Consider the following 25,836-nt stretch of genomic DNA (forward strand, 5'->3'; position numbering starts at 1 on the left):
TTTTTTAATTTTTTTTTCAACGTTTTTTATTTATTTTTGGGACAGAGAGAGACAGAGCATGAACGGGGGAGGGGCAGAGAGAGAGGGAGACACAGAATCGGAAACAGGCTCCAGGCTCTGAGCCATCAGCCCAGAGCCCGACGCGGGGCTCGAACTCACGGACCGCGAGATCGTGACCTGGCTGAAGTCGGACGCTTAACTGACTGCGCCACCCAGGCGCCCCGCAGAAAGAGCTTTTCTACACATGTGCAAGGAGGGAAGAGATTCACAGAACGTCTAAACTTTGATAATCCACAGTCAGTCTGAGGTATTTACAAGTATGGATGGGTAGTTGAAATATCCTCCTATCCTTGGTCAGTGAGATCCAAACATCTGGCTTGTGATAACCTGCCTGTGATTCTGAGTGAACAAACCTGATAGCTGGCAGAACATCCAATAGGAGGAAATTTACAAGAGGCACTTGGTCTAATTCAGACCCAAATGCTAAGTAGATTCAGAGCTCCAGGACACAAAGAAATTGGGTAGGTTCTAGGAATATATAACTAAGCATCAGTGTTCTAAACACCACTGAAGATGGACACAAGAGGTCCCCTTCATTCTTACACACCTGTCCAACCCAGCCACCCTTGACCCTACCATGGGAGGAAAAACAGGAAGGTAGGAGGATGTGAGATGGAAGATCACTGATGGTGAGAACACTAGGGATGATCTGCGCTCAAAGTCAGTCCCATTCTCTCAAACAAGGCTAATTCACTACCCTAAAGATTACTGACCTGTGACATCCAGGTGGAAGGACACCTTCTGGCCCCCGGCCTCACAGCTGTACTCCCCGGCATCTGCCTTCCCTGCCTGCTGCACCACCAGCCGCCTGCTGCAGCCCTTGGCCTCCATGCACACTTTGGAGCTGGCACTCAGCTTCTTTCCATGCTTGTACCATGTCACCTCTGTCTTGTCCTGGGCCACCTCGCAGCTCAGTGTGGCACTGGTCCCCGCCTTGGCCTGCACCTCACTGCATGCTGGCTGCTCCTTGGCAAACACAGCTGAGGGCTCTGGGGACAGGGAAGGACACACAAAGTCAAAAAGTAATTCAAGATGTAGCACACGGGAAAGAAGAACTAAATGGGGAGGTGGTAGAATCTTATCCAGGCTCTGCACCAGCTGTGTGGCCTGGAGAAGCCTCACCACCTTCTCAGCAACAACTAACACAATTTATTTATACATTCCACCACTGCTCCATGTGGGCTGTTCCAGGTGGGGACCATACATTCCATCACTGCTCCTCCTGGGCTATTCCAGGTGGGGACCATATATTCTATCCCTGTTCCATGCGAGGACTCTGAGAGACTTTCCTATGTACACGCTTTTCTGGGTGAGGAGATGTTGGGTCATGATGTGTGCACACTTCAACTTTCCCAGATGATACAGAGTCTTGCACATGAATGTGCAAAGAGCATGTTACCCACAGTGCAAGACAGTCCCTGAACCTCCACACTGTCACCTACTCTGTGTTGTCAACTCTTAGCAACTGTAGGCAGTGGAGCTCTACCTCCCAGGGCTGTCTCTTACCTGGTCCTGATGATTCACAAAGTGAATTACCTTTTCCAGTGTTTTTGGTTATTAGTGTTTGCTCTTTTGCTAAAGGCTTTTGCCCAATTTTCAATAGCATTGTCTGTCCTTTCTATGCTTGTTTTTAGGATCTTTTTATATATATGAAGGCATATCTTTGGTGATTACGTGTGCTGTAAATATCCTCCACATCTGTGTGGCTTGTCTTTTTTGTGCTGTCTTCTGATGATTCAACATTTTTAGGTTAATGTCCTCATATATTTCATATTTGTTTCATTGTGGTTAGTGCACTTGTGTTCTGTTCTAAGCAATCATTCCTAAGCTTGAAGCAATTAAAAACATCTACATTACCACCTGAGAGTATATGGTTTCACTTCTGCTCTGAGGAGAACACCAGGGGTTGACTGTGAGTGGTATGAGTTACTAGTCCAATCCTTTTCCATATGGTTAAATGGTCCTAGCACCATTTGTTTAAAACCATGCTGTCTCTACTTCGTACACAGTTCCACATTAAACACACACACACAGAGGGGGAAGGGATGGCGTCATCAGTTCCTGCATGGGTCTGTCTCTGAGATCACTATTCTGGTTCTTTGGTCAGTGTATCTTTCCTGGCATCAAGACACCATTCTCAATCACTCTATCTGTAATAGTTCTGATACCTGGTCCAGCAAATGCTCACCCTTTGCTCTCCTTCAAGAGGTATATTGTCTGTGTGTGGCCTTGATGATCTGTTTGTCAATTTTCAAAGTCCCCACCACTACCACCACCAAAAATGACCATTTGCTTGGATGTTTATTAGTATCAGGTATGCCTGTTTCTTCCATGGTTTTCTATCCATTTATTTCCATCTCTTGACTGTCTCTCAATAACATGTAATAATTTACCCTCACAGAGCCACCCAGCATCTCTTTATCAAACTAGGAATTAGAAACATGATAGTCTTGATGCTCTTATAACTCTTAAATTTTCATTTTCAAAGTGTCTCTTGGCAGCACAGATACAAGAGTTTTCTCAATATTGACTTTTTACACAGTAATCTTTATCAACTTTCTAGGTCAAATAATTTATCTTTTGGATATATCATATTATCCATAAATTCTATTTTTGTTTTTTTTTCAAACTTCCGTTGACTTTATTTGCCCCCTAACTATGCTGCATAGCATTGGATAAAAGTGATAGCGGTTAGCTTCCTTGGGTAGTTCCCTGTCTCACAGATCACTCTGTGTGATTAGCTGGTTTTTCTGCAGCATCATTTATAAACTGAAAAAAGAACCATTCTATTTATAATTGCCTAAGAATTCTATGTCATGAATTGATGTGAACTTTATCATACACTTCTTCTGGATTTATGATGTTAAATTTTATCAGCTACTATATTCTGCATTTATGGAGTAATCACTTCATTCTTTTTCATTCAGTCTGTTAATGCCATGCATTATACTGATCTGCTAATATTTCCAGTTTAAAAAGCCTTGAACTCCTAGACTATGACCTTCATCATGGTGTATTATCTGTTAAATACTTTGCTAATTTATTTTCCTAATGTTTTGTTTAAGATTTTGACCTTGAAAATCCATAACAGACTGACCTGTAATTTGAATTTTTCATCCTTTGCTTTTCAGAGTTTGGTTATCAACATTATACTGTCTCTGTGAAGTAAATCAGAAATAGCTTCCTCTTCTCTTTTCTAGAAAAATCTCCAGGAATAGGCACTAACTTCTTTACAGAACATTTCACATAATCTACCAGTGAGAAAGTGCACATGGTGTGAGATTATTTACTACATCTCTATTTGTTTAAAACATTCTAGGACTATTTGAGGTGCTGAAATCTTCTTGTGTCACTTTTATCTGGTTTTCTAAGAATTTGGTCAATTTGTCAAACCTTTTCATATGTAGTACCATAAAATAATTTGTTATATCATCTGAAAATAACACTAAAAAAAGACACATGGTAGATTTTTTGGTATCTGCATACACCAACAAATAATTTTCTACGGATACAATACCAAACAGTCAGGTGGTGGCACCTAGAAGCCAACGTAGGACTGCAGCCCATTTTTATTTGCCATTAAGACTCATAAGGAGTGGTGCCTGCGTGGCTCAGTTGGTTAAGCATCTGACTTTGGCTCAGGTCATGATCCCATGGTTCATGAGTTTGAGCCCCGTGTCGGGCTCTGTGCTGACAGCTCAGAGCCTGGAGCCTACTTCAGATTCTGTGTCTCCCTCTCTCTCTGCCCCTTCCCTGCTCTCTCTCTCTCTCAAAAAAATAAATAAAAACATTTTAAAAATTTTTAAAAAGACTCATAAGGAAAGGAAAATACATTTAGTTCGGACCCTTTTCTGTGAACCAGCCAGAAATGGACAGACACACAAGTCTCTAGAAAATGGTATGAAATGCTGCTTTACCAGACAGCAGCTGTTAAAGACCTCATCTTTAACAAAGTGTGCTTGTGTAAGATAAGCCACTTATTCTTTTCCATTTCTAAATCGATGAATCATACCCCAAGGGGAATTCTGACACAGAATGTTCTAAGAGAGGGGAAGCAATATTTGCTTCAAAAAGAGAATCCAGACTTCACATGTGTCTATCACATATCTGTCAGCCCTCTGCTCTCAGTTTGCTTTGTGCAGACATTGCAGAGAACAGGGATCTAGACTTTGCTAGATCCGTGTCCATGTGCAAGATAACTTCCGTGTCCATGTGCAAGGAGGAAAGGGTGTCCCAGAATGCCTAAAACTTTGATAGTCCATAGTTCTGTCTGAGATACATCCAATTATGATTGGCTGGAATAAATTACTCCTTATCCTGGTTTAATGAAATTCAAACATCTCTCCCTAGGGTGAAACAACATGTTGCTAGATGAGGGCACCTGGGAGCTGCCAGGACATTAAGCAGAGGAAAATGCATGTATCAGGGGTGAGAAATGCCTGGTCTACTTCAGACTCCAAGTGCAGGGAACAGCCAGAGGTCCAGGTACCAAAGAACACCCAGGAATTTCTGAGCAGATACAGGGAACTTACAACTGCCATTACTGTGTGGAAACAGCACTTGGGGTTTCTGGGAGCACAATCTCCCTTCTGTTCATACCCTTCCCACCCAACCTCCCTTGGCCCAGCCATGGGTAAGGGCATTGGGAGAATGGGCCATGTGAACACATGAGGTCTGGTGGGAAGAGCACCATGGTTGGCTGGGGATGTAAGCCAATCCCATCACCTCCACACAGGCTATGACAGTCCCATAAGAACTGACCTGTGACATCCAGGTGGAAAGACACCTTCTGGCCCCCGGCCTCACAGCTGTACTCCCCAGCATCCACCTTCCCCGCCTGCTGCACCACCAGCTTCCTGCTGCAGCCCTTGGCCTCCATGTGCACTCTGGAGCTGGCACTCAGTTTCTTCCCATCCTTGTACCATGTCACCTCCGTCTTGTCCTGAGCCACCTCGCAGCTCAGCATGGCACTGGCCCCTGCCTTGGCCTGCACCTCACTGCATGCTGGCTGCCCCTTAGCAAACATGGCCGAGCGCTCTGGGGAAAAAGAGGCATGCACAGGTTCAGAGACACAGATCTGTCACCAGCCTAGGTCACAGGAATGAAAGCCTCAGGGTTCAGTAAATTTTCTACTTGGAGCAAATGCCATCACATGCCCAGAAGAGTGCTGGAGTGTGTTTGTAAACATAAGCCTCCTGTCCTACAGCCCAAGTGTACATTTGGATGTGTCCTGACTCAAGAGCAATTTCTAAGGCTGGTGCAAGGTGGCAGAGGCTGTTCCATCACCTGTCTCTGCTAGTTCATGGTCCTTCCCAGGTGACAGCCAGCCCTTGTGGGCAGGTGGGGTTGTTCACTCCTATATCCCCAGCACATGGTGTGTCCACCACAGACTACCTTACCACAGGGTAACTCCCATATTAATGCACTAATTCATTTGCACAGCCCAGTGGAGTTTGGTGTGACTGTCCCCACAGAACCAAAACAACAACAAACAGAAAACATCTATCTCCCCACTCACTACTAACCATGCCCAAAAGTAACCATTATCTTGACCTCCGCCACCATCAATTACTTTTGCCTGGACTTTGATTTCACATGAATGCATGATCTATTGGGTGTTCTTTGGGTCTGTCTTCCTCCCCTTGACAGAATGTGAGATATACCCATGCTGCTGCATGCATGGATAGTTTTCTACTGTATGAACACCTCAGCTTGTGTTTGCTTTACCTCTTGTGATTCATCTGGGCTATTTCCCATTTGGGGATATGATGAGTAAAAGCTGCCTTGAACAGTCTTGTATGTCTCTTTGGGGACAAACAGAACTGCTAGTACATACATATGGCTAAATTTGGCTTTAATAGATATTTCCAAAGAGTGTTCAATAATGATTGTGACAACTTACTCTACCACTGACAGTGTGTGATAATTCAGATTCTCCACATCCTTACCAACACTTGAGATCATCGTTTTTTAAAAAATTGTGTATATCCCATTAAACTCAAGTATGTACATGCAGGAAGGATCTCAGGGATTCCATGCTCTGAGCCCACCAGAGTCAGACTACCCTGAACAAAACTACAAGGTGGTCCCAAGTCAACATGGTCCTGGAATGAGCCAAAGTTTGATTGTCCTCTCCCTGTCTATCACAGGAAAGAGCAACCCTCTTTCTGGAATAAGATAGCATCATCCATATAACAAGTTTTCTCATGCAATATCTGACAGTCAATTGAAGCATTGCTGATGTGCCACAGACAGGAGTAAATAGAAAACTAAACAAGAAAAAAGTACAATATCAGATGATTGATTATTTTGTTTTTTCAGACTGGGATACAGCCATGATTAATACAGTTTTAAAATGAAATTAAAAAAAAAAAAGGTCAAACATGAAAAATTTACTACAGAGTCTGGAATCTATAAGAAATCAAAAAATGGAAGTTATATCACTTGAAAATAGTAAACACACTATAAGTGAGTTGGACAGCACATTAGATATAGCAGAATACAATCTTAGAAAATTGGAAGGCAGGTAAACAACATACCCAGAATAAAGCAGAGAGAGAAAAATAATTAGGAGGCAGAGAGAAAGATGCAACAAGATATGTGGAGAAACATAAACAGGTCAAATAAAATATAACAAGAGTTCTGACAAAGGAGAGAGATAGGACAGAACAGAGAAAGGCCAAGGATAGCCTATGGTTGATGAGGACATAAACCCACACACTCAAGGTGATCTACAGCCTCAACCGGTATGAATACAAAGAAAACCACATCCAGGTTCATCAAAGTAAAACTTCTGAAGTCCAAAAACAATATCTTAAAAGCAACAGGAGAAAAGAAAGAAAAGAAAAGAAAACCCTTGAGAGAATATAACAGATCTGACAGTTGATGTTCTAAGAGAAAATATGGAACCTAGAAGACAATGGAATGATATCTTTAAAATGTGAAAATATATAAAATTGACTCTTAACAACACAAGGGTTAAGGGTGCCAACCCACCATGCAGTAAAAAAAAAATTCATGTATAACTTTTACGTCCCTAAAATGTAACTACTAGTAGCCTACTGTTGACTGGAAGCCTCACGGATGATATAGTCAATTAACACACACTTTGTATCATATGTGTATTATAGACTACACTCTAACAATGAAATAAGCTACAGAGAAATGTTATTAAGAAGAGAAAACACATTTACATACTGTACTGTATTTATAGAAAAAATCCACATATAAGTGGACCTGTGGAGTGTAAACCCATGCTGATCAAGAGTCCACTGTATTTACATATGTAACTTGATACCCAGAGAAAATAGGCCTCAGAATTGAAGACAAAATAAATACTTTTTCAAATAAGCAAAAAAAGAAATTAAAGTACCAGAATACCTACCAAAATAAATATGCATGATAAAAGTTTTTCAAGCAGAAAAAGTAAATAAATAATCTCAGAATATTGGGCCCAAACCCTGGCTCTTAGGTTTTCTGGCTGTGTGAATATCAGCAAGTTATAGAATTTTCTTAGTTCATATTACAATGAGAACATTCAGAATTCCTCCTCTGAGGTTGTTGTAATGTTTGCACAAGTGAAAAGACAAGAAGCATTCGTAAAATGCTGCCATGGGTATATAATTAATAACTGCTAGCTATATGAAAGCATGATGACAAAATAGACCATTAGATGTCACCTGTGCACACCCCAATCCTTAACAACTAGCTTAAGGAGCATAAGACAGACGTCAAGGAACTCACCAATGACATCCAGGTGGAAGGAGACCTTCTCCCCTGCAGCCTCACAGCTGTACTCCCCCGCATCCACCTTTGCCGTCTGCTGCACCACCAGCCTCCTGCTGCAGCCCTTGGCCTCCACACGCACTCTGGAGCTTGCACTCAGCTTCTTCCCGTCCTTGTACCACGTCACCTCCGTCTTGTCCTGGGCCACCTCACAGCTCAGTGTGGCACTGGCCCCCGCCTTGGTCTGTACCTCACTGTGTGTTGTCTGTCCCTTGGCAAACACCAATACAGGTTCTGGGGATAGGAATGGACAATTAAATGTCTAGAACTGAATAAGGGCCCACCTTCTGGGTCTCAAAACCAGGATTCCTTGGGCACAAGCCTGCCTTGCTTGGATCCCTCCACACAGAGAACTCCATACTCAGGAGATGCATAAAGCAAAGAACATGTTGTTTCTCAGAATCTGAAGGCTCCAGGTCAAATAATTTCCAGGTCAGTATGTGTCGTGTTACAGGATTAGGCATTTACCATTTGTGATACCATAATTATCCTAACAAATGGAGGCATATCTTGTCACTTGTACATCAAAGCACAGGTATTTTCAGGGAGAATTTCTTGTGCACTGTCACCAAGAGTGGGTGATGCCCAAGGCAGAAGAACACACACACAATGACTTCTAACGCAATCTGTAACTTCTAGCAAGCCAATCACCATTCCTATAATTAAACCCCTGTCCTTGAGACTGGATGTGGTTTTTATTAACTTACTTCTTTTGCTTCACATCACATTACTTCTAGGACCCACTTGTTCACTCTAGACTAAATTTTCTTCCTTTTGATGTATATCCATCAGCATTTTTTTCCAGAAAGGTTTTGTGATGGTAAATTCTCTCCATTTGCTTCCTGAAAACATTTCTATTTCATTCTGAATTTTGAATGATAGTTTGGCTGGATACAGAATTCCAGTTGACAGTATCTTCCCCAGTACATTGAAGGTGATGCCTTCTTTGTGCTCTTCATTGTTGTTGACAAATCTGCAGGAAGGATAACTGCCCTCCCATTAATCTTTATTTTTCTGTGGTTCACTGTGATGTGTCTATCTGTGGACTTATGTTCCCTACATTCCTCATGATCACTTGTAAATCCTGAAGCTTAGGATTCACATCTTCAATCAGTGCTAAAAATTACCTACGTGATTTCTTTCATTATTTCTTCTTCCTCATTCTCTCCAGTCTCTCCTAAAAGTCCTTTTAGACACATGTGTGGCCTTCTGCTTCTCTTCCCCACATCTGTCATTATCTCATTTTTTTTTAATCTCTGCTTCATTCTGAGTAACTTCCCCAAATCTATCTTCCAATTCAGTGATTTTTTTTTCAGCTATGTCTAATTTGCTACTTATCGCTCCATTAAATTGTCTATCATAAATGTGTTTCCCATTCAAGAAGCTTCCCAAATGTGCTTCCCATTCATTTGGTTCTTTTTTGAATCTGCCTATTCTTTTTCTTACTATTTTACTTTTTTTTTACATTTTCAAGTCTCCCATATAACTCATTTTAAGTATGCTTATTTCAATACTCTTTCAGATAGTTGTTCTATTATCTGAGGTCCCCAGGTGGTCTAATCCTGATCTTTACTGTGACTTCCAACTCTCTTCTATGTAGGATTATTCCTCCGGTGCTTAGATGAATTTTATTGTGAGTGCATCTAGCATGGTTTCCTTAGCCAGTGGTATTAAGTGTGGCCTCGGTGGTGAGGTAACCCACCCACCTGGGCCAAGGCAGAAAGACAAGTGCCCTATAATCTCCCTGAGCTCAAGGCATATTGCTTTATTGGTCCATCTTTTCTTTAATGATGTGGTTTTACAATGTTTCCATCCTTGTATGCTGTTTTCTGTTCCACTTCCTTTTTGCCCCCACAGCCTATTTGCAAGCTGGTGGTGTAAGTCAGATGCAGATCCCTGGGACCCAAAGTCCCCCACAGCAATTGTGCACCAACTCATCACCCATTGCTTTAGTTTCTTAGTGCCTCTTCCTTTCTAGCACCTGGAAATGTTCCTTTTTCGTCTTGCCAGTCCAGATATTAACTTAACTTGACTTTATTACATTCTGTCCCACATTTTAAGATGTCTATGATGGGAGAGTTTTCACATTACAGAAGTCCACAGTACCGCTGGAACCCCAAATCCAGATGGGGTGTTTATAAGTCTACCTTTCCACATGAGATTATTCAATTTCATGCACTAGGGACTTTCTGGTTCAGGAATGCCTATTTTCTCAACAGAAGTCAGTGGAACTCTTGGTTTTTGGCCTGCACATCAAAGCATTGGTATTTTCAGGGAGAATTCTTTACATGCTATCACCAAGAATGGGCACTATCCTTGAGTTACAAGATTTTTAATTGGATTTATAATATTTTTTTAAAATTCAAATAGCCAAAGTAAAAATGGTTCTATTTTTATGCCTTAAATATATTTTTCATGGAGAAAAAGATAAGGCATCCAGGTGGCTGAATTTCACCTACCTGTCCTCGGTGACCTGATACCACCTAGGACAGGTGTCTGGATGGAAGGCAGTGATGATGATCCAAAAATCTATGCAGTGACTGGCAGGGGCTGTGGTCAGCCTCAATATTCTTTGGTTCTCCTCCCACCCCAAGCCCCTCCCTACATGGTCTCATGTCCCCCAGTGTCCCAGGGGGAGGTCCCATCATCATCCACTCCTTCCACGCCACTTCTTCCCCCAGTCCCTCCCACCACAAACATGCCAACAAATCCTGAATCTCCAACCCCAGACCAGTGTCAACTGAGTACTATGCCCAGATAGCTGACCACCCCTGGACATCCCAGGCTAGCATGTCACCTGCTTCTTCCAGCAAATATGCTCCTGTCTACCTGCCATGTCTCATATGGTGACCCCTAGATCTATGTATTCACTCATGGGTTTAAGATTCATCTATGTCTCCTGCTTCTCAGCCCACACCCACATGAGCACAAATTCATGCACTCATCATCCCTCTCTGTCCCCTCAACCACAGCCTCTGTTTGACTTGGACATCTCCAGAAGCAAAACCTCTGCAGTAAGATGTCCTTGGGGACCAGATGGGTTAAGTGGAGTCTGCATGCTTCTTGTGGATGCCATGCCCACCTGAGCTTCTGCCACATCTGCCCTCCAGCTAACAGCTTTGCTTTTGGAATCATGGTCTCTCTATCATTTCTCCACCCGTGAGGCTACCACCAGATGAGTCCTCACAAACACTACCATGTGAAAGCAGAGAACACCTAACCACACAGCCAACTGTCACCTTTATCCATAACCAGCTGAACACACAACTTTCATACTGTACAGTGAGGCACCTCCTGTTCATTTTGTGGCCCCAGACTCAGCTGCATCCCCAAGGTGGGGTTGCACCAGGTCTCTGTTATTTCTGACATTCACTTCATAGGAGTCCTCACAGACTAATCTTAAAGAAAACTGTGTCTCTTTGATATGCATGTCATGAAATCATTCCTGATCACACTGTGTGTGTGTGTGTGTGTGTGTGTCTATGTGTATATATGTGGGGGTATGCATGTACGGTTGTATGTGCACATATATGTTTGTGCATGTCTTTGTACATGTGTTTAAACGTGTGTATGTTGTTGTATGTGTTTAAATGTGCATGTATGAGGACGCCTGGGTGGCTCAGTTGGTTAAGCATCTGGCCTTGGCTCAGGTCATGATCTCATGGTTTGTGGGTTCAAGTCCCACATCAGGCTCTGTGCTGACAGCTCAGAGCCTGGAGCCTGCTTTTGGACTCTGTGTCTCCCTCTCTCTCTGCACTTTCCCCACTTTGTCTCTCTCTCTCTCAAAAATAAATGAACTTTAAAAATATGCATGTATGTATGTGTATATGTGTCATGTATGTATGTTTGTGTGTATATATGTTTGTGAGTGTGTATGTGCATTGAAATTTACGTGAATATATGTCTATGCATGTGTGTATGTGTGTTGTGAGCATGTATATGTGTTTATGTACATGGGTATATGTATGTCTATGCATGTGTGTATGGATGAGCATGTATGTGTTTAAATGTGCATGCATGTGTATGTGTGTGTGTTTGAGATGGCCTGCCACTATCTGTGCCCAGGAAGAAGCACATGTGGGAGCCCTCCATGATTACTCTGACCCCACAGCTGAGCCCACACCATGAGGCCCCCAGCTACAGTGTTTTGCCTTCAAAATTCACCTGAATGAGTTATAAATATCCCTGAAAGGATGCTTAGGATTTGTCCCACACTAGAAATGCCAAAGTTTGGGTCCATCTACATAGTTACAGAAAATTAAAACCCATATTTTTACAAAAACACCTGCACTTGGTTCCAGTTCTGGGCATAAACACTCCACCCTGTTTCAGTCACCAAATGCAGCCACAGGGCCATGGAGCAGCCATCTGAAGATTCTCAAAGTAAGCAGCAGCAGGCAGATTGGGGAGAAAAAACAGAATTCAAAGTTCACCAAACCAGAAGTGAGTCTACCTTTCCCCCCTTGCCTGCACTCAAGGCAGCTCAACATCCAGAAGCAGGTCCCCATCCCTCTCCTAAAACTTAGGGAAGAGAACCCCAAGTGCTGAGAGAGAATGGAAGATACCCCATTTTTTCTCCATGCTCTCATGCCCCAGCCCATGAAGATTAGAGACCCCTAGAACACTGAGGGTATAGAATATAGTATTCCTCTGCAACTGAAGGAGGACACTGATCTTTCTCTTTTCTATCATTCTGCCACTGGACACCGGTGCAGGTGGGACCATTAAAAGCAAGTATCACAATAACATGCCTAGAGCTCCAGCTTCCCAACTAAAGACCTGAAAAAGAAGACAGAAGATCTGGAACAGGTGGTTGTCCAGAAATGCCAGGGATCACCATTGAGTCACATTTGAGTGAATATGACCCCAAAAACCAAACCAAAAATTTTGAACTCTGAACTGTGCAGAGGCCACTGTCCAGAGCCACACCTACCACTAGGTGGGCACATTCAGGACAGATTCAAATGGCACTGCAAAGTCTCTGTAAAGAAAACAATCTACGGGGAGTTGGCAGGAACCCATAGCCTGAACTCAACAAGGCCTATTTCCAGCTTTACTAAGATCAACATCCCTCATTAAATGTAAGACTCAGGGTTTCAAAACATACCATTCAGTATATATGGGATGCCATCCAAAACAGCCCCCTGAAAAACCAGGAAGCTCTCAGTTCACATGCATAGAAGAAGACTATTAAGAGACACCAATGTCAAAATGACACAGATGCTGGAAATATCTGACAAAGATTTTCAAGCAACTATTACAAAAATGCTCCAACAAATGAAAGCAAATACTCTTGAAAGAAATGGAAAGACAGAAACTCTCAACAAAGAAAAACAAGATATAAAAACCCAAATGGACCTTTTACAAGTGGGGAAATAAAATAATTGAAATAACTCACTGAATGGGCTCAGTAGCAGAATCCAGACAACAGAAGACTTACTGAACTTGAAGATAAATCAATGGAAATTATTCCATCTAAACAAGAGCAAGAAAGGGAGTTTTTAGATAGAGCCTCAGGGATCTATGGGATGAAACCAAAAGGACTGAAATTCATCTCATCAGTCCTGGAAAGAGAGGAGTAAAGGTCAGAAAAATATTTTCAAGAAACAGTAGTTCAAACCTTTTCAAATTTGGTAAAAGACATTAACCAGATTATGAGAGCCCAGTAAATCTCAGACAGAATAAATCCAAAGAAATCCACACCTAGACACACCATTTCAGAGCCACTGAAAATTAAAAGACAAAGACTCTTGAAAGCAGGCAGAGAATACAAACCCATGATTTGTAGGGGAACAGCTTGAGTGACCATGAATTTTTCTCATCAAAAATTAGTGCTGAAAGAAAGAACCATCAGCCCAGAATTCTGTATCTAGCAAAAATATCCTTCAGGAATGAGGATAAAATAAAGACATTCTGTATGAAGGGAAGTTAAGAAAACTCACTGTCAGCCAATCGCCTCTACAAGAATTACTAAGGGAAATGACATTGTAGGAAGATTCAGAGCATCAGGAATTAAGGAAGACCAACACACATGGTAAATATTTGGGTGTTATGGACTATGAACTGTCTTCCCTCCCATGATCCATTTGTTGAAGTCCTAACCCCCAATTTTGGCATTAAGACCCTTAAGGAGTTAATTATGGTTAAAAGAGTTCATAAGGGTGAGACCCTAAAACAATAGGACTGGCACCTTTATAAGAGAGAGATACCAGAGATCTCTCTTGCCCTCCATAAACCCACAGAAACCAGGCCAGAAAAGGAGGCCTCACCAGTACATGGCCAAGCTGGCACCTTGATCTTGGGCTTCTAGCTTCCAGAACTATGAGAAAATAAATTTATGTTGTATAAACCACACAATCTGTGGTGTGTGTGCGTGTGTGTGTGTGTGTGTGTGTGTATGTGTATTTTTAAGTAGGCTTCAAGCCCAGCACAGAGCCCAATGCAGGACTTGAACTCATGACCCTGATATCAAGAACCAGACCCTTAAGCGACTGAACCACCCAGGCTTTCCCTGTGGCCTTTTGTTATGGAAGCCTGAGTTGACTAATACACTGGTGAAACAAAATAGACTATTCTTCTTCCATTGAAATCTTTGGAATATATTTGATCATTGAAATCAAGAATTACCACATTGTCTGATGAGGTTTTCAATGGTAGACATAGTGCATAAAACAACTAATAACATAATGGTGGGAGAGTAAAAGGACCTACAAACTGATAAAAGTTCTACATCCCAGGGGCGCCTGGGTGGCGCAGTTGGTTAAGCGTCCGACTTCAGCCAGGTCACGATCTCGCGGTCCGTGAGTTCGAGCCCCGCATCAGGCTCTGGGCTGATGGCTCAGAGCCTGGAGCCTGTTTCTGATTCTGTGTCTCCCTCTCTCTCTGCCCCTCCCCCGTTCATGCTCTGTCTCTCTCTGTCCCAAAAATAAAGAAACGTTGAAAAAAAAATTAAAAAAAAAGAAAAAAATTAAAAAAAAAGTTCTACATCCCAATTGAAGTAGTAAAATAATGATTCTAAGGAGTTGAATATGTTTAACACAATCCTTAGGGTGACCACACAAAAATATACATAGAACCACAACAGACAAATTAAAATGGAATACTAAAAACATGCCAAATGACCCAAAAATGCAGGAAATGTGAAAAAAAGGGAAAAAGAGAAAAAATAGAAGCAAATAATAAAATAGTAGGCCGAAACATACCAATTATTTCATTAAATGGATATAGTGTAAACACACTGATTACAAGATAGAAATTGTCAGAATTGATTTTTTAAAATGTACCAACTTTATGTTAGCTACAAGAAACCCACTTCAAATATGTGTAGGTAAAAATAAAAGAATTTTAAAAATATACACAGTGCAAGCAGTAATCAAAACAAAACTGGAATATTTATATTAATATCATATTAAAATTAATTTATATTAATATTATTATATTAAAATTAAAATAAAGTAAACCTTTGAGCCAAGAAAATTACCAGAGATATTATAAAGATAAAAGAGTTACATTTACAAAGAATGCATAACAATACTAAATGAGTAAGCCCCTGACAACAGAGCTTCAACACATGCAAAGTAAAAACTGACAGAACTGAAAGTAAAATAGCCCACATGTATAGCTGAAGTTTTCAACACTCTTCACACAACAATTGATTGAACTAGTAGACAGAAGATCATCAGGGGTATAGAAGAATCAAACCATCAACCAGCATGACCTAACTCATATTTGTAAGGCATTCCACCCAACAGCAACAGAATATACCTTCCCTTCAACTATACATGGGACATTTACCAACATAGGCCATAGTAGTTCAGAAAAGAAATTTCTAAAACATTTTTTAAATTGAAGTAATACAAAGTAGGTATGTATGTATGTATGTATGACCAAAATGGAATTAGACTGGAAGTCAATAACAGAAAGATAAGAGCATGCTTCTGAAAAATATAGAAGTCAAAGAAGTCTCAAAGGAAATTAGTAAATATTTTAAAGTGAACAACAATGAAAATCAACATATCAAAATTTGTAGGATAAATTTAAAGCAATGCTTAGTGAAATTTTAACACTATTAAATATTTTTAATAGAAAAGAAAAAATTCAATCAGTAATCTATACTTCCACCTTAAGAAATTAGAAGCAAATAAACCAAGAGCAAGCAGAAAGAAAAGTAATAAAGATAAGAACAGAAATCAGTTAGATTGAAAAAAATAGAGAAAATCAATGAAAACCATATCTGATTCTTTGAAAAGATCAGTAAAATTGATAAATCTCTAACAAGACTAGTAAAGAAAAAAGAGAAAAGACCTAAACTAACAATGTCAGGAATGGAACAGAACATCTCCCAGACCCTGCTGGCATTAAAAGTATAATAAGAAAACATTATAAGCAACTCTATGCACATAAATTAAACAAATTTGATGAGACAAAACAATTCCTCAAAAACCACAAACTACTAAAACTTGCCCAAGAGGAAATAGGTAACTTGAACAGTTTCATCACTATAAATAAAATGTTTTCAAAATTTAAATCTTCTAAAGAAACAAATTTCTAGGTTAGGAAGACTTCACTGACTTTATCAGGGAAATAACTAAAAAAACAAAAATAAAGAAGGAAGAGGAGGGGCGCCTGTGTGGCTCAGTTGGTTAAGCATCTGACTTCGGCTCAGGTCATGATCTCGCGGTTTGTGGGTTCAAGCCCCGTGTCGGGCTCTGTGCTGACAGTTCGGAGCCTGCTTCATATTCTGTGTCTCCCTCTCTCTCGGTCCCTCCCCCACTTGCCCTTTCTCTCTCTCTCTTTCTCTCTCTTTCTCTCTCAAAATAAAAAAAATTAAAAATTAAAAAAAAAAGGAAGAGAAATCACATTGATTCTACACAATCTCTCACAGAAAACAGATGAGAAGATAACTCTTTCCAACCTATTTTGTGAGGCCAGCATTACTCTGGTGACAAAACCAGACAAAGACAGTATAAGAATACTACAAGCCAGAATTCCTTAAGAAAATAAATATAAGAATACTCAACCAAACAGCATCACATTGAATCAGAAACAGGTAAAAAGAATAACAAACCACAATCAAGTAGCCTTAATCCCAGGATTACAATGCTGGTTAAATATTTTAAAATCACTCAAAGAGATGTTAGCAAAAATGTCAAAATAACTTTTTAAAAATTGCATAAACCTTGCAAAATTGTTGCAGTCAACTTTTTTAGTGTTCTGGAAATTAACGGAAGGCTTGCAGCAATCTAGGAGGCATGTACTCAAGGAAAACAGCTGAATCTCAGTAAGAACATCAAGATTTGTGGTGTTTTAACATACCCAATCCTCATACTCTCCTCCCTAACTCTGAGGTAGCCTGGAAAACCAATAGTCCACAATCACAGGGAACACTGGCACTTGGAACCCACATGAGGGAGTAGAATGAGACAAGAGCTCTTTCACAGCCCATTCCCAGGGAATTATTATTATTTGACCTATTGGTGGTTCACTGGAAAACTCCACTCACAAGCCTGTCTGTCTGTCTATCTGTCTGTCTTCATTCCTTCTTTCCTTATTATTCAAACCTAAACAGAAGGCCATCCCATGCAAACAGCCTTTTCCCCATTGGCATTTGTTGAAAACAATCACATGCACTACTGATCATGGCTGCTCGAAGTGGGGTCACAGTCAGGCAGAGAAGAGGCTAACTAATCAGCTTACAAGGAAAAGCTGAAGAATGAGATGTCCATAGAGGGCTTTGGAAAGCTCTGGCACATCCCTGGGCATCTAGAAGTCCACATATATATATGTATACTCAGGAAACACTTGAGTAGGCCCTAAAGTCACACATCAGGCTAACCTTGAGGCTGTAAAGCATAAAGTAAAGACAAGTGTAAATTCAGAAACTGCCTTGCTGAGTGGCATATGCATGTAACAACACAATGGCCCTTGGCAAGAACTGGGAGACCTCTTGGTTACTAGCATCTAAGGAAATCACTACAAAACCATTAGCTGACCAATAAACTAACCAATCAGAGACTTCAGTGGTTCACACAGCACAAAAATGCATACTTCACAGAAGTCGTTCAGAAAAGTCACTGGACACACAAACAACAGGAACAATAACAAAAAGCAACAACAACAACCTGGGGGAGGGGTTGGAGAATCTGAACTCAAGTTCCCATGTTATATTATTTAACATTCCACTTATCAACAAAGAATGACATGGCATGCAAAGAAGCATGGCCTGTTACAGGAAGGGAAGCAGTCAACAGGAACTGTCCCTGAGAACACCCAGATACTATCTCACCAGTCAAAGTCATTACGTCATCTATTTAAAATATGTTCAGAGAACCGAAGGAAATCATTTCTCATAGAATAAAGTAATGTTTGAGGAAAATGTCTCACCAAGTAGAGAATATCAATAACAAGATAGATTTCTAAAACTAAATAGAAATTCTGTATTTGAAAAGTATAACTGAAATGGAAAGTCACTAGAGGGATTCAGCATCTGCTTTGAGCACACAGAAGGAAGAATTAGCACATTTGAACATAGGTCTCTTGAAATTATACGGTCTGAGGAGCAGAAAGAAATAAGAATGAAGAAAAATGAACAGAGCCTTAGATGCCCATTGGGCAATATATGCACATGGGGGATATTTATAGGGAGAGGGCAAGAGGAAGAGGCACCGAGATGTTTAAGAAAAAAATGATCAAAAATCTCTAAAATTAACATCCAAGAAGTTCAACAAACTCCAAGCAAGACAAACTAATGGAGAGCCACACGGAGAGAGATTATATCAAAATTGTCAAGAGCCAAAAACAAAAAGAATCTTGAAAGCAGAAAGAGAAAAGCCAGTTGTCACATACAAGGACTCCTACTAAGAGTGACAGCGTATTTCCCTTCAGAAACCATAGAGGTCAGAAGGTAATGGGTGATGTGTTTAAACTTCTCAGTGAAAAAAAAAAAACTATCAACCAAGAACTTAATCTCTGACAAAACCATCCCTCAGAGTGAAGGAGAAATTAATACATTCCCAGTCAAACAAACACAGGATTTTGTTGCATTATAACTACCCTGCAAGAAATGGTAAATAGGCATTTCAGGTTTAGATGAAAAAACACTGACAGTAACTTAAAATCATATGTAAAAATAAAGGACAAGAGTAAATATATTTACCAGTAAAGGACACTGGTAAATATAAAAGCCAGTATTTTTAGTTTTTAACTATTCTTTTTTCCCAGATGACTTAAAATGCAAATGCATGAGCAATAATTATAAAACCATAAAGTTAACTGACTAAATTTGGTATATGAAGACATAATTTATGATGATAACAACATAAAGCTGTCCTTTGTGTGTGCACACAGAGCTGTAAAGAAGCAATTTCTTATTTAAACTAAGATGGTATAATTTTAAACTTGATTATTATAAAGTTAAGATGTTAACTGTCAAAACCACTAAGAGTAGACAGTAGACACTAAGAAAAAACTAGACAGGTAGGTAGGTAGGTAGGAAGGTATATAGACAGACAAAAGAGTAAATATTGTACATAAATATATATAATATATATAAAGTCATATTAAATTAAATATAGTAAATATATATACTTAGTTCTGAGTACAGAAAAAGAAGTGAGAAGGAAATGAAAATAGAAAAAAATAAGTTAAATATAAAAACCAGTAATAGAGAAAATAAGGAGCAAAAAAGATATGACATATTAAAAGAGAAAAATACAGGGTGCTTGGGTGGCTCAGTTGGTTGAGCGTCCAGCTTTGGCTCAGGTCATGATCTCATGGCGCATGAGTTAAAGCCCTGCATCAAGCTCTGTGCTGACAGCTCAGAGCCTGGAGTCTGCTTCAAATTCTGTGTCCCCCTCTCTCTCTGCCCCTTCCCTGTTCATCCTCTGTCTCTCCCTCTCTCTCAAAAATAAAGAAACATTTTTTAAAAATTTTAAAGAGAGAAAAATAGTAGAAGGCCTTCCTTGTAAATATTAATTTAACTGTTAATAGATTTAATTCTCCAACTAAAAGGTGGAGATTGGCAAACAGATTAAAAAAATATATGCTGTCTACAAGAGACTCACTTTAGATCCAAAGACACAAATAGGGTTTTTTTGAAACAAATAATTTTAAAGTAAAGATATGCTCCTTACAAAGAGCAACCAGACAAGATGGTTTTTATGTTGTCAGGCTGAACAGACTTTAAGGCAAACCATTACAAAACACTATATATTGGTTGAATAATGTATTGATTAAGGACATCATAAGTTGATAAAAGGGTCAACTCGTCAAGAAGATCTGATAACTATGAACATAAGCACAACTCACAGGAGAGACCAAACTACACGAAGTGAAAACCAACTGATTAAAGAGAGAAACAGACAGTCGTACAATAATAGTTGGATAATTCAATGCCCCACTTTCAGTAATGGACATACAGCCAGACAGGAGCTCACTAAATAAACAGCAGTGCACACCAGCAGACCCAGCTGAGTCTACAGAACTCTTCACCCAACCACAACAGGAAACACACTTCACTAAAGCACAGAGCATGGGAGAGGCCAGGAAACAAGTCTCAATAAATGTAAAAAGATTGAAATAATACAAACAGTCTTTTCCAACCACAGTGGAGTGAAGCTAGAAATCAATAATAGAAGGAAAACTGGAAAATTCACAAGCCTGTCAAAATGAAACAATGCACTCTTAAAAAATTATAAGGAAAATTAGAAAACATTTTGAGATAGATGGAAATGAAAACACAACACCTCAGGACTACTAAGGTGCACTGAAAGTAGTACTGATAGTTGTATATTATAGGTCTATGTCAAAACGGATGAGCACAAATCAATAACTTAACTTCGCACTTTAAGAAACTATGGAGCACCTGAGTGGATCAGTTGGTTGAGTGTCTGACTCTTGATTTCGGCTTTAGTCATGATCTCAGGAACATGGGATTGAGCCCCACGTCCAGCTCCACACTGAGTGTGGAACCTGCTTAAGATTCTCTTTCTTTCCCTCTGTCCATCCTCCCTCACATGCACACACATTCTCTCTCTAAAAAACCATAAAACTATAAAAAAACTATAAACTATAAAACTATAAAGCTTAAAACTATAAAACTATAACAAACCTATAAAGAGTAAGCAAAACCCCAAGTTAGAAGAAGGAAGGAAATAAAGACTGGAGTGGAGACAAATGAAATAGAGAATAAAAAAGCAATAGAAAGAACAAAGGACATTTTAAAAAATCCACAAAATTGACAAACCTTTAGTTAGACTGACCCAGAAAGTTTGAAGTCTCAAATTATTAAAACAGAAATAAATGTGGGGACATCAGTACAGATCTTAGAGAAATTAAAAGCATGGTAAGAGAATACCATGAACAATTGTATGCCAACAAATTGGACAACCCAGACAAAATGGACAAACTCACAGAAATACACAAATTATCAAAACTGACCCCAGAAGAAATAGAAAACCTGAACAGACCTACAAAAAGTAAAGAGGTTCAATCAATAATCAACAACAAAATGAAAGGCATCTAGACTGTAAATAAAGAAGTAAAACTATCTGTACATGCAGGTGACACCTTTTTGTATCTAAAAAAAAATATCCTTAGGGGCGCCTGGGTAGCTCAGTCAGTTGAGCGTCTGACTCCGGCTCAGGTCATGATCTCATGGCCCATGAGTTCGAGCCCCGTGTTGGGCTCTGTGCTGACAACTCAGAGCCTGGAGCCTGCTTCATATTCTGTGTCTCCTTCTCTCTCTGCCCCTTCCCTGCTCATTCTCTGTCTCTCTCTGTCTCTCAAAAATGAATAAACATTAAAAAATTTTTTTAAATATCCTTGGAAATCCATGAAAGAATTAATAGGTGAGTAAACCAGTTCAGCAAGGTTGTAGGACTCAAGGCCAATATACAAAAGTTAGTTCTGTTTCTGTGTATTAGCAACAAACCATCTGAAAGTGAAATTAAGAAAACAATTCCATTTAAAGAAGCATCAAGAAAAATGAATGCATGGCAACAAACTCCACAAGTCTTTTACACTGAAAACTATAAAATTTTGGAAAAAAAAATTAAAAAGCTTGAAAAATAGACAGGTAGCCTGTATTTATGGATCGGAAGATTAATGTTGTTAAAACAGCAATACTCAAATTGATCTACACATTCAGTACTATAATAATCAAAATACCAGCTGCCATTTTTGCAAAATTTGAAAGCTGATCTTAAAATTCAAGTGGAAATGCAGGGACCTCAAATACTCAAAAAAAATCTTAAAAAAGAAAAACGAACAAAGTTGGAGGACTCACACTTGCCAATTTCAAAACCCACCACAAAGCTACAGTGATCTAAACTGTGGTACTGACATAGACAGTTCTATGTATCAATAGAACAGAATTGAGAATCCAGAAGTAAATCCCAACATTGACGGTCAGATGATTTTTTTTAGTGTTTATTTTTGTGAGAAAGAGGGAAAGAGAGAGCACGCATGCACACGTAGTGGAGGAAAGGCAAAGAGAGGGAGACAGAGGATCTAAAGTGGGCTCCACACTGTCAGCACAGAGCCTGATGCGGGGCTCAAACGCATGAGCTGTGAGATCATGACCTGAGCCCAAGTCCAATGCTCAACCAACTGAGCCACCCAGATGCCCCAATATCAACTGATATTTGACAAATGTACCAAGAAAACTCACTGGGGGAAACGTCTGTTCAACATACAGTGCTGGAATAACTGAATCCCCACATGCAGAGAATGAAGCTGGATCCCTATATCACACCATATAGAAAAACTAACTCAAAATGAACCAAAGACCTAAATGTAAGAGCAAAAACTAGACAACTCTTAGAAGAAAACAGGTGTCAACTGGTGTGACCTTGGATCAGGCACTGGTTTCTTAGGACACCAAACATACAAGCAACAAAAGAGGGTACATTGTATTTCATCACAATTAAAAAACTTTTGTGCATCAAAGGACACTCTCAACAAAGTGAATGGCAGAAAATATTTGAAAATGTTTTATCTGATAAGGATCTAGTATCCAGAATATGTAAGGAACTCTTACAATGCAACAATAAAAATATAACAGAATTTAAAAATAAGGCAGAAGACCTGAATAGACATTTCTCCAAAGAAGACATGCACATGACCAACATGTACATAAAAAGATGCTCAACATCATGCATCATCTGGAAAATTCAAAACAAGACCACAATGAGATACCTCCTCATGCCCACTAGTGTGGCTAGAAGCAAAAAACAAATAGATAAAACAAAAATAATGAGCACTGGCAAGGATGTGGAGAAAGACCTTTGCACACTGTTGGTGGGAATGTAAAAGGGGGCAGCCACTGTGGAGAATGGTCCTCCAGGGAGTTAAGCATAAAATTACTTATGACCAAGCAACCCCAAGAGAACTGAAAATATATGTTCACCCATGTAAGAATGTTCTAGCAGCACTGTTGGTAACAGCCAAACACTGGGATCAACCATGATATGCATTAGCTGATAAAAAGATAGACGAAATGTGGGACGCAATCCACATGGTGGAAATGTTACTGACCATAAGAGAATTAAACACTGATGGTACAGCATGGATGGACCTTGGAAACATGGTGCTCGATGGAAAGAGCCAGACTTAAGAGTCTACATGCTGTATGACTCCATTTAAATAAAGCGTCCACAACAGGCAAACCCACAGAGGCAGAAAGTGGATTCGTGAGCCCATGGGGGAGGGTAAACACAGGGTGATGGTGGGTTTAGCATGTCACGGCGTTATGACAATGTTCTAGAACTAGGTGGTGGTGCGGTCGATCACACAGCCTTGTGAATGTACTAAAACCACAGAATTGTATGCTGTACAAGGGTAGACTTTATGGCATTTTACTCAATTACCTGGCACCAGTTCCTGTTCAGCCTCCTATCCCAAGCCTCAACACACCACCAGCTGCCTTCCAGAACTTTCCGGGCACCCTGACGTACACTCACTCCGAGCGCCACCCGCCTGATACACTTGGGCTCATCCTCCAGGACCTGATGTCAGGACCCTCCTGCCTGGACCTCAGCTCCACCAAGCAAGCTGTTGTCCCCTCTCTTCCCTACCTCGCCCCCAGACCCTTGGTTCAGAGGCCAGATTTCACAGTGTCTGGACGGGAGGCCTGTGCTTCTCACAGAGCACCAGGGACGGTCTTATGGACAGTGTCTCTCAGCAAAGTCTTAGAAGCTCTGTTACTACTTCGCAGAAAACGAAACTGAGTCACAGGTGGCAGGATCAAATGACCACAAATGGGGGGCCTAGGACAGCAGGCTTTGTTCTTTTCCAGGTCTGGAGGCCAGGAGACAGGTGAAGGTGCCATAGGGCCGCGCTCCCTTGGAAGGTTCCAGGAGGGTCCCTCCTGCCTCTCCCAGCTGCCAGGGCCCCAGGCATTCTGGGCTCATGGCTGTGGCCATATCCCCAATCTCTGCCTCTGTCTCCATGTGGCCATCTCAAATCCCCCTCCCTCATCTCATAAGGACCCACCCTGATCCAGGATGCTCTCACCTCAAGATCCACCTCAACCTTGATCACCTCTGCAAAGACCCCATGTCCACATTAGGCCACGTTCTGAGGTCTGGGGGCACAGGTGAGTTTCAGGGACACACAACACTGAGAAGTTGCCCCAGTCACCCAGCAGAGGTTAGATCTGACCCTATCTACACTCTGATCCCTGCACTGCTTGCCTTGAACAGGGTGTCCAATCTCAGCGTGCAGCCACCCCGTGGGACAGGGCAGTCCCAGCACATACACAGGCCAGCCATGTAACCACTGGCCCACCTCCTCCACCCTCGACGTCCCACTGCTGAGGCAGTAGGGCCAGGGGCACATTTTTCCAGGCTATCTGCAGGGGGGTGTGGCCATCAGAGTGTTTGAAACCACTGAGTTTGTGATAATTTATTGTACAGCAGACAAAAAAGGAATAAAAAAACACCCCTTCCATGTTCTTCCCACCTTGAATGTGATGGCCAGAGCTGTGCAAGCCATCTTGTGACCATGAGGCAACAAGCATTAGAAAGATCCTTATCTTGTGTTCAGGAAGGCAGAGAATTAGAGACAGACAGAAACTGTGTCCCCGGGATGTCCCTGTGATAGACTGTTAGAAGTGGTCCCTGATAAGCCAAGCCTCCCTGTGTCCACACCCCTCAACGGTGGGGTCTACTTCTCCCCCACCTTGAAACCAGACTGGCCTTATGCCTGTCTTTCCACCATACAAGGTGACGGAGGTCATACTCTGACCACAGACATTAACGAGCCCTGTAGCTCTGCTATGCCCTGAGGGGAAGGAGCCGGCTCTCCACAGGGAGAAATGGGCCCTGGGGTGAGGCATCATGAGGAAAGAAAGGGATCCCAGACACAGGAGTGAGCCTCGCCAGCATCACAAGGAGAGAGAGGCTTGCTGTCCCAGACAGATGCATCCACTGAAACCACCCCTACTAGGACCTCAGATGCATGGATGAAGCCAGGCTGGATCTTCCTGTCCCAGCAGAAATGAACGGTCTCACTGAGCCCTGCCCGAGTTCCTAACCACAGAACCAACCGTCTCCAAAGTTTGGGGGTACTTCTTACATGGCACCAGATAACTGACTGATATAGGCCCTGACCAAGCTGCAGATCACTGCCCCAGTCCCCACCTATATACTTCCTCCAGGCCTGTTCCTAGGATATGGTCATACATCTGCCTCATCAACTGACCTGTCATGTCCAGGCGGAAGGAGACCTTCTCTCCCCTGGCCTCGCAGCTGTACTCCCCGGCGTCCACCTTCCCCGCCTGCTGCACCACCAGCCTCCTGCTGCAGCCCGTGGCCTCCATGCGCACTCTGGAGCTGGCACTCAGCTTCTTCCCGCCCTTGTACCACGTCACCTCCGTCTTGTCCTGGGCCACCTCGCAGCTCAGCATGGCGCTGGCCCCCACCTTGGCCTGCACCTCACTGCATGCCGGCTGCCCCTTGGCAAACACGGCCGAGGGCTCTAAGGACAGGGAGG

The 25,836-nt window shown here is 41.3% G+C and overlaps 1 protein-coding gene across 45 annotated transcripts in view; it reads right to left on the reverse strand.

Moving 5' to 3' along the window:
- The window catches only part of OBSCN (obscurin, cytoskeletal calmodulin and titin-interacting RhoGEF), a 158,777-nt gene that overhangs the window by 124,572 nt on the left and 8,369 nt on the right, over positions 1 to 25,836 (reverse strand). For 43 of the 45 annotated variants that reach the window (XM_053218847.1, XM_053218742.1, XM_053218689.1 and 40 more), the window contains 4 exons: positions 25,546 to 25,821; positions 7,804 to 8,079; positions 4,822 to 5,097; positions 774 to 1,049 (listed from right to left, as the gene is read on the reverse strand). In XM_053218847.1, coding sequence (XP_053074822.1) covers positions 774 to 1,049; positions 4,822 to 5,097; positions 7,804 to 8,079; positions 25,546 to 25,821 — 1,104 coding nt within the window. The remainder of the gene's footprint in view (positions 1 to 773; positions 1,050 to 4,821; positions 5,098 to 7,803; positions 8,080 to 25,545; positions 25,822 to 25,836) is intronic. The other 2 variants (XM_053218735.1, XM_053218796.1) reach the window with 2 other exon arrangements.

The sequence above is a fragment of the Acinonyx jubatus genome, chromosome A1 (genome assembly GCF_027475565.1).
Source record: "Acinonyx jubatus isolate Ajub_Pintada_27869175 chromosome A1, VMU_Ajub_asm_v1.0, whole genome shotgun sequence".
NCBI classification, from domain to species: domain Eukaryota; kingdom Metazoa; phylum Chordata; class Mammalia; order Carnivora; family Felidae; genus Acinonyx; species Acinonyx jubatus.